A 9236-nucleotide genomic window follows, 5' to 3' on the forward strand; every position below is an offset into this window, starting at 1 on the left:
AGACCCAGAGCGGCTGCTATTGTGACGTCAAGGGAGCCGGGCCGCATCACAGTGCTGTCGATGCAACGTTGTCCCGGTGCGCGCGAGGCCTCGTTGTCCAGAGCAGCTCTTTGGCTTGCTCGCTGCAGGAGGACCCTCGTGACTGAGGCGTTCTCAGCAGACGGCCTGCACCCCGAGAGGAGCCTTGGTTTTTCCCCCGGGTGGCATTCAGTGTGCAAACCCGCACAGCACTGCTAGAATGATCGGGCAAGTCTGTGCCGCGGTTTGCACGGTTTTTTCTGTGGCGTATTCCGGCTACTTCCTGACCCACCTGACTCGTAAGTAAAGGTTTATCCTGGGGGTAGCCATCACACGGCGTTTGCTTCACTTTGCTCTTTATGCTTGTTTGTAGTGATGAAGCTGACTTGGGAGCAAAAGTGCCATTAAGATGCCGCTCCTTTGCTAAAGCTCCTGCCAACAGCATCAGCTAAAAAGGGGGTGTCTGCACTCGCTGGCGGGTGCAGAGTATTTGCAACGTAACCTGCAGGGGCCGCGTTCCCTCCACGGGAGAGCGCGTGGCGTTGGACACTGTCATTTCCTCAGCTTGCTGCTTCAGCCGAGACAACCTGCAAATTGCAGGCTGGCAGGGAGTCTCACAAGTACTTCTAAAACTTGGCCAGGAGTGAGGGAAAGCACTTTTTTGCTCCAAATCCTGCCATTAGAGGCCTTGGCTCTCTGCTGTGACCCTTTACGGTGCGCCAAGAGAGCGATTCCCTGGGCGATGAAGTGCAAGCTCCTAACCGGTTAGGCTTTGCTCCTGAACCCAGGAGCTGTTCCTGGGCTGCTTTAGAAGAGAACCGCCACAGCTATGGGGCCCTTTGTGGAAGCTTTCCCGGGGTATCATTTGCAGCAAGTTGATGGGAATTAGTGTATGCAATTTATTTTTAAAAAATAAAAAACAAATAAAACAACAGCAACAACAACAACAACAACAACAACAACAAAAAACGAAAAGAAAGGTTGCAGGAAAGAGAAGAGGAAAAAGCTGCTTGAGCTGTTGGGCAGAACAGAAGCTCTGACTTAAAGGACACTTGGCATTTCTGTGATGGTGTTTCTATTTCTTCAGTGACAAAAGTAGAGAGAGCCTAGTATCGTGTCCTTGTTGTTCTCTTGCTTGCTGTGGGAAAAATCTTGTGTTGCTCCTGGAGGGATGCTGGGAAAGGAAAATGCTCTCTGTTGGGACTGACTTGTCCTGTGGGACTCCCCAGCCACAGGCACTTTTCTAATGGCATCTGGTTCCTTTTCCCTTGCTCGCTGCAGGTCACCTCACACGCGGATGGAGACACGCCCGTCCTTTGGTGAGTGGCAAAGGAACCTCTGACCTTGCTGGCATGTAAGAATTGTGCAGCAAGCTGTGAGCTTGGCCTGTTGCGGTAGAGTGTAGAGTGCCAGCCTGAGAGGCGGAAAGAAAGCCCAAGTCGGTGCTGGCATCAGCAGCAGCAAAGGGAGCACTGGCTCTTTCCTAATTTTCCATTGAAGAGCCTTTCAAGAGATGAAAGGCAAGTGTGGCAGGCCAAAGGTGTCTTGCTGATTCTAGCCAGGGTGGAAGATCAAATGCACAGCAAGACGGAGCACCACCTAATTTGCCCATCTTAAGAGGGTGAATTTCACGACTCAGAATCCCACTTTGATCAAAGTTTCTGATTTCCCCTTAGTCTGGGTGAAAAGAAACCAGCTTCCGGAGCTGACAAGAAAGCAGCTCCTGAAGGACTGGCTGCTCCCTGTCCCTCTCACTGCTGTCTGTCTGCAGGGCTCACCAGCAGGGTCAGCACCTCCTCTGGCTCCCTCTCTTGCTGAGGAAGAGGCTGAAGAGGAGCCAAATGACAAGAAGCCTCCATCTGTTGTCCATCCACAGCCTCAACGTGCAGAGCCAGTAAGTGGCACCTGTGCTTGGCACTGCCTTTGGTGCAGGGCCGAGCTTCAAGTTTCTGACGAGCCAGCCCTTGCCGCTCGTGCCTGAAGATGCTGGGGGCTGTGTGCCTGCCATGACGTAGTGCTGCTTCAGCCAGGCCAGGGACCCCTGGCAAATGGCTTCTGAACTTTCACATTTGAGCGCCATTTTGCCGGGACGCTGAGAGGGCCTGAGAAAGTCTCTTGGGATCAGATGAGAGGCAGCATTGTGCCTTTAAATTGTTGCCAGCGTAGAAGCGAGCCCCTTGGTGCACGGTGTCCCTGCAGGCTCCCCGTGGTCAGCGGCCAGAGACGGTCCAAAGACGCAGTTGACAGCCTTGCAGGATACTTAGGAGACACTGGCCCCTGGGAGGGACCAATTAGCTTCAGGCACAACGTAGACCAGACTGGCCTTCTGGTCAGACACGACCATGCCCACTCGAGGGTGACTTCATTGCCCAGGGGAGCACAGCAGGAGGAAAGCAACGGGGCTCTGGGGCCCTGCTCCCACCTCTTTCTGTATCTTTGCAACCTCGTCAATACCTTGTTGCAGTCGTCTTGCAGAAAATCGATAAAATGTAGCATGAGCCTGGCCATGTGCTGCTGTAGCACAGCAGCCTTCGGGGTTTGCCCGTTGCCTTTGAGAAGGGCACATGCAAAACCCCCCCAGCCAAAGAGGCCTGGCGGTGGCCGACAGCCTTCCTTTGGCCGTGTGCTCTGTGGGGTATCTGTGCCAACCACCTTTCTGACGGGCAATCCTTTCTTGTCCCAGCTCTCTCTTGACGCGCGCTCTGCCGTTCAACGTGCCGCTGCACCGGCGCGGTCTGCAGCAGCCAGCACTCCCCCACATGCCAGCACTTCGTCCAGCAGCCCAGCCCAGCAGCTGGAGATGAGAGAGGAGCAGAGCCTGAGGAGACTGAGTACGTCTGGTGTATTTCCGGTCTGCCAGAGCGGCGTGTTTTCTGTGCGTCTCTGTATTGGCTGCGCCAGAAGTTCCTCCTCGCTTTAGTGTCACAGAGGCATTTAGGCCTCCCTCCAAGAGCCGGTTGCTGTGCTTTGAGGCAGCAAGAGAGCGCTCGGCGTGTTCCCGCTGCCTCCGAGGGCAGCTGGCACTGGCTTGGCTTTGCCTGGGCTGCCCTCTGTGCCAAAGACAAAAGCAGAGATTGTTTCTGTTGAGCAGAAGGCTGGCACCTAGCGGGTGACTGGGCCCCAGGGAGCTCTCGGGCCCCAGCTATTCTCCGCTGCTGCCATTTCTACGACTGTTCTCACTCCTCCTCTCACTGGTGCACGTTGTTCTCCTAAGTGGCCCTGCCGGTGGCGGCAGGTGCCAGTGCAGAGGCTGCGGAGGCCCTTCCTTAGCTCTGAGGGCCCAGTTCCCAAAGGCCCATCGTTCTGGGTTATCACATGAGCTGCTGTGCTTGAAAGCCGTGAAGTCCTTCTTGGAAAGGCCAGCTGCTGAAAGGTGGAGAAGATGGCCCTCCCGCTCGCTGTTCTCAGCGGCTGGAAGCCAAGTGACTGCAAAGGGCACAGAGCTCCCGACAGTGGGGCTGCATCTTGGATCGTCTGGGGAGCGGCATCTCCCTTTCAAAGTGAGCACCTTGCACTGCTTTTGTCTTTCAGGGAGCATTGTGAGTCTGGGCGAGCCGAGGAGGAAATACTCGGCGTTTGAAGAACTCGGACGAGGGTAAGTCTGACGCCTGCTCCTTACGCAAAACCGTGGGCCCAGTCTCTGGCCGGTGTAGCGTCAAGCGTGACATCAGGCAAGCTGCGAACACGGTCAGACTCTGGCTTTACCTTCCTGCCACCTCTCAGGACTGCTCAGTCACAGCAGTCAGAAGGCATCATCAAAGACAACCTGGTGCTGGCAAGGTCTGCCTTGCTTGCAGCAAGGAGCAGGGCCTGGAAGATGTCCCGCCCCTGCCGCAGTATGCCGGCCTACCAGAGCACCTTGTCACCCGAGAGCTGGCAGATAACACTTCTCCAAGGCAGAGTTTTCCAAGTTCTTCTTCTCCAGTTTTTCCAAAGGGTCCCCCTTAGGCTGGGAACGGAACCGATCGGGCGTGTGCCTTGGAGATTTGTAGCAGCCCTTGGTGTTCACATTGGGCCTCCGTTTTCTCCCGGACACCCTGCATGGCAGAGGGCTGCTGGGCTGTTGTGCTAATGGCGGGGGAGGCGCCGCAGCTGGGCGTTTTCCAAATGCTCCAGGCAGCCTGGGGAGATCTCCTGCCTAGGCTGGCTTTCACCGCCAGGGACTAAAGGGCTTTCTTTTTCTGCTGCTGTTTTCTTTCTAGGGGTTTTGGAGCTGTTTATAAAGCCCTCGACGCCAGCACAGGACAACAGGTAAAGTGTCAATGCCCCCAGCAGATTTTGCAGCTCTGGAGCGCTTTCGCCGCGGCTGCGAGCCTTGGCTGGAGCTTTGGGTGGCCGCTCCATCTCTGCGGCAGAGGCTGCTCCTCTGAAGCACGGACTAGGCTCAGCAGCCTGCAGACGGCATTTGGGACGGGCTTTGGTCCTTCTCCTAAGCTCTGCCCTCTGGCACAGCTGGGCTGCGTCATTGCACAAGCACTCGCTGCGTGTTCCTGGGCATCTCGTGCGACGAGCGCCTTCTCAAGTCAACGGTCTCTCAATGTCCTTTTAGGTGGCCATCAAGAAAATGGCGCTTCAAGAGGAGATGTCCGAGGAGCTGGCTGTCAATGAAATCGTGGTCATGAGGGACAGTAGGAACCCCAATATTGTTACCTACTTAGACAGGTGGGGCTATTCTCATGTCAACGTTCCTTTAGGATACTGCAAGCCCAAAGTGGCAAACCCCTTTGGTTGCTGGCAGAAAATGGAGCTGTTTAGGATTTCTCTCCTCCAGTGCAGGGGAGGAGGTTGCACTTGGTCTGCAATAATCTCTTCTGGCATATGCAGCTTGGAGAGCACTTCCAAAAAGCTGGGTCAGCCCCTCGGGTGACTGGGCTGTGCCCAGGTCCTCTCTCTCCATGCCGGGCTTTTCTTCTTTCAGCTACCTGGTCGACGGGGAGCTCTGGCTGGCGATGGAGTTCATGGACGGCGGCACGTTGTATGATGTACTCGGGGCAGTGTACCTCGAGGAAGGACAGATAGGCGCTGTCTGTCGGGAGGTGAGGGATGCCACTTGTGCTTCCCCTGGCCTGCACAGGATGGCCCTTGTCAACTGGTGGTTAAGAACAGCAGAGATTTCTTGCTCACGGCCTTGCTTTGCTGTTGCTGTCACGACACGGAGAAGAAAGAGCACCTGAAGCCAACTGCCTGCCAGTGTCCCCGCACTTCCTAGGCTCCGTTCTCGCACTCTTACGTACTGCCGTTGTGCTCCGGCGCTCGTGCTCGCTGCCTCACTGGCTCGCTCGCTGTGTCGCACTTGTTTCCTCTTGCCAGCTTTGCCTGGAGCCTGTCTGTGTATCCTGCATTCCTTGCCGCTCCAAGCCTGCACGCTGGTGGCAGAATTTCAAGCTAAGGGCAAAGGAGATGCCCTCAGCTTCAAAGGACAGCAGTGCAGCCCAGATGGCGTGGGATTCTGGAACTGGTCTAACGTGCTGCTTCCTCCTCTGCTGCCACAAGGCTACCAAGAAAATCTTTGCCATGACGCCCCCCAGCCAAAGGGCACGTGCTACGTACCGAAGGGAGGAGGGGCTTTTGGAAGCTCAGATGTGCCTTTGCTTGGAAAGATGGAACACTCGTCTAAGAGTGTTGAAGCAGCAAGCTCTTCCTCTTGACAGCACTAGGATGCTGCGCCCTGGCTCACTAGTCCCTGAGAAAGCTGCCACTCTCGTCGAGCCCGTTCCTTTCTTGCAGGATGCAATCAGGTCCTGAACCTTCACCTTTCCCTTTCTCCTCTCTCGCTCAGTGCCTGCAAGGACTGCATTTCCTTCATTCCCGCCGAGTCATCCACAGAGACGTCAAAAGCTGCAACATTCTTGTGAGCATGGACGGATCTGTGAAATTGGGTGGGTATCCTTGGTGCGGCGCAGCGTTGCCGGGATGCGCTCTGGGGCTGCTCTGGGGTAACTGCCAGTTCTCCAGAAGGGCTGCTTGGCCAGCGCGTGAAACGTGAGGGCATTTTTGAAGTGGCCAGTGCCTTATCTCCCTGGCTGCAGCCCCGCGGAAGCAGAGCACTGCTGCTTTTCCGGCTAGATTCACCGTGGCCTTGTCAGGCTTTGAGCGGGCAATCCTTTGGCTGGGTTTGCCAGTTGTAGCTGGCTTTGACAGGGTTTGTTTTTCTCCGCAGCTGACTTTGGCCTCTGTGCTCAGCTCACCCCTGAGCGCGACAAGTGCAGCTCCAGCGTCGGCACTCCCAGCTGGATGGCGCCGGAAGTCGTGAGAGGAGAAGCCTACGGCCCCAAAGTGGACATCTGGTCACTGGGGATCGTGGGGCTGGAAATGGTGGAAGGGGAAGCTCCTTACCAGAGGGAACCCCGTCTCAGGCTAAGGTGCAGCTTAAAAGTGCGGCTCTGTGTGGAGAGAGCTGTTGTGGCTAGGAAAGGAGCAGGTAGAGTGTCCTCTTCCCTTTTTTGTAGGTTTTAGAACTGATAGAAAGGAACGGGGCCCCAAAACTGCAAAACCCCAGGCAGCACTCGGCTCTCCTGCGCGACTTTCTCCGCTGCTGCCTGCAGACAGATGAGGACAGGCGCTGGTCTGCCCAGGAACTCCTGAAGGTAAGAAAAAGCAAAGCGGCAAAAAGCCCTGCGAGCTGTGGACGCCTGCGTGAAGGGCCAAAGAGGACTGGGGCCCACGTGGGCCTGGGCGAGACAGGTCCGGGACCGGAAGGCGGAGGGGCAGATGGTGCCCTCGGTCCTCTTTGTGCGTCTTCCTGGTAGCAGAGGAACCCTGCTTGAGCCTGTTGGACGCGATCTTGGGAAGTAATGGTTCTTTTTGGTTTTGTTTTTCCTTTGGGCAGCATCCTTTTGTGACCTCAGGCGATCCTGCCTCCAGCCTGGCTGCTCTGATCATCTCAGCCAAGCAAGTGCAGGAAGACTGGAGAGGAGACGCTTGCGCCTGAGGAGGCCTTGCTGCCCCGCCAGCTCAGAGGAGCGACGAGGGGATGTACCGTGTTTAGGAGAAGATTCGGCGGCCATCCCCTGAGTTTTAGAATGAGCTGTTCCGTAGTTAGGAAGTTTATAGTTTTGAGATTTTCTTAGCTTAGCTGGTTTCAGTTAGGACTCTAGACCCCAGAAAGCTTCATTAATGGAGCATTGTTTAGCTAAGAGTAGAGTATTGCTGATGTAGGGGAGCTGAGAATTATCCTTGAGGTAGAAATGGACGAATCGCCATACTGATGATTAAGCTATGAAAGAAAAAGCTGGGACTCAGCAGAACTGGACCAGGCATGAGCTGTCAGCCTGAACAGGTCACCAGGAGGACAGAATGATGAAGATGAAGACGAAGACGAAGATGAAGATGAAGATGAAGAAGTAGCTGGAAGACCCTTGGTTTCAGCCCTTGGTTTCAGCAGGACTGGCAATAAAAAACTGTAAAACCTCCAGAGCCCTGGAAGATTCCCTTCCTTGCCACGCTGTGCCTAAGCTGGACAGCGCCTTCGAAGCCGTGCGCTCTGGACGGGCTGTCCCGTTGATGGCTTTGCGCTGCTTCCCAGCGGCCCAAGGCTCTCCCCCCTCGCAGAGGGGCCCTGCCCCGCCCCCCGCGCCCCGTGGCCTCTGCCGCCCCGCCCGCCCTGCGCAGATGTTGCCCCCCCCCCCCACCCGCCCCCCGTGCCCTGGCATCCCCCAGCGCCAGCCGCCCCTCACGGCGCGGCAGGAGGAGGGAGCAGGCCCCGCTTGTTCCCCTTTCCTGGCGCTCACGGGGCATCGAAGAGCCAAGGAGGGCTGAAACGGCACGTCCCCCCAAACGCTTCCCTCTCTGGTCCTTTTGGGGCACTTAACGCGCTCTGCTCAAGGGAGTCCGAGGGCCTACACTCGGCTTTCCCTGCTAAGGTGTCATTCTTCCTTCTGTAAGCTCCACAACTGGCTGGTTGATGTGAGCTGTCTAGGAGATGGGGAAAACGAGACGCTTTCAAATTGGGGGAATTATCCTGGTAAATTACTGCAGTTTTTCAGCAACAGAATTTCAAGGTGCAGCTGGGCCTTTCAGCCATTGCATCGATTTTCAAATGCCACCCGCAGCATGCGAAGTGTGAAGAGCCCAGTGTGAAGCTCCTCAAAGACACTGCAGCACTTGTCCACCAGCAGACAGGACGTGTCTGTGCTGAGTCACCAGAAAAGCAAGCTAAGCCCGGAGCCGTTATTGCACGGGCAAGCAGAGTTGGTTTCCAGAGGAGCTGCATGCACTCGTTTCCCTCTCCCACTCAGTACTTTCTCTCCTCTTTCGAGCTGGCTCCTGGCTTTAACTGGAGCTTTTGACAGAGAAGGGAATGACTGCATCTCATTTTCATTGGGATGTGGCCGTCCAAATGTCTGCAAGGAATCTTACAGGGAGCACGGAGCCTGGGCAAACATCTGTGAGGCTGCAGCTTTTGACTGTTTGAAACAGGCCTTCTTTGGGCTCGGCACCTGCAGGCCACCGCACAGCGGTAGCCGGAAGGCTGCTGCCAGAGCTGCAACACAACAAAAGCGTGGCAGCCCAAGAATCCGCGCGCAGCTCTTCTGCACGTTGTCCAACGTTAAGGTGCCAAAGAAAGAGCAAGCAGGAAGAGAGGAGCTTTGTGTCAGGAGACAAGCCAACATCTCCCTGTCAGAAAGGGAGGTCAGGCTCCAAACTGAGTCAGAGCAAAGGTCAGCATGCACCTACGTGCTCAAGAAGCAACTGCGCACTGCAATACTCCTGGAAACTGATTTCCTTGGCTTCTTTTGTCCCCTAAATGTCATCAAAGCAGTTAGGGCTTTCAGAAGCAACAAAGATGCCAGCAGGAACAAGCACACTTGCTTTTAGTCAAAGCCTTGGGGAGGAAAAGTCACGTTTGCTTGGATTTCTTGGGGCCCTGCTGGATCGGTGCATTTTCGGAGTTACCCCGGGATGCCTTGAGCACTGGCTTATGGACGGTAAGGATTTTTTCTCCTGCTTTACGACTGAGGAGATCTTCCCAGGCTTTTCTTTTGCGTCAGCTGTACAGAAGATTTTGGTTGCTGGGCGTAACTATGCCAACAGACCCAGAGCGGCTGCTATTGTGACGTCAAGGGAGCCGGGCCGCATCACAGTGCTGTCGATGCAACGTTGTCCCGGTGCGCGCGAGGCCTCGTTGTCCAGAGCAGCTCTTTGGCTTGCTCGCTGCAGGAGGACCCTCGTGACTGAGGCGTTCTCAGCAGACGGCCTGCACCCCGAGAGGAGCCTTG

The 9236-nt window shown here is 55.8% G+C and overlaps 1 protein-coding gene and 2 long non-coding RNA genes across 3 annotated transcripts; all 3 read left to right on the plus strand.

The window, feature by feature from the left end:
- The first annotated feature begins 88 nt into the window (after positions 1–88).
- Positions 89–1884, plus strand: LOC125318857. Its single transcript, XR_007200524.1, has 3 exons — positions 89–317; positions 1300–1337; positions 1790–1884. It is a non-coding gene; the product is annotated as an uncharacterized LOC125318857 (long non-coding RNA).
- Positions 1885–2501: 617 nt separating this feature from the next.
- Positions 2502–6443, plus strand: LOC125318755 (serine/threonine-protein kinase PAK 3-like). The gene is made up of 8 exons (XM_048289685.1): positions 2502–2849; positions 3550–3613; positions 4221–4269; positions 4568–4680; positions 4937–5054; positions 5798–5897; positions 6179–6380; positions 6440–6443. The coding sequence occupies exons 1-8, from the start codon at positions 2513–2515 to the stop codon at positions 6441–6443; spliced, it is 987 nt and encodes a 328-aa protein (XP_048145642.1). The 5' UTR covers positions 2502–2512.
- A 19-nt stretch (positions 6444–6462) lies between these two features.
- Positions 6463–7430, plus strand: LOC125318858. The gene is made up of 2 exons (XR_007200525.1): positions 6463–6605; positions 6848–7430. It is a non-coding gene; the product is annotated as an uncharacterized LOC125318858 (long non-coding RNA).
- Positions 7431–9236: the final 1806 nt, after the last annotated feature.

This window comes from Corvus hawaiiensis, chromosome 31 (genome assembly GCF_020740725.1).
Source record: "Corvus hawaiiensis isolate bCorHaw1 chromosome 31, bCorHaw1.pri.cur, whole genome shotgun sequence".
In the NCBI taxonomy this organism is placed as follows: domain Eukaryota; kingdom Metazoa; phylum Chordata; class Aves; order Passeriformes; family Corvidae; genus Corvus; species Corvus hawaiiensis.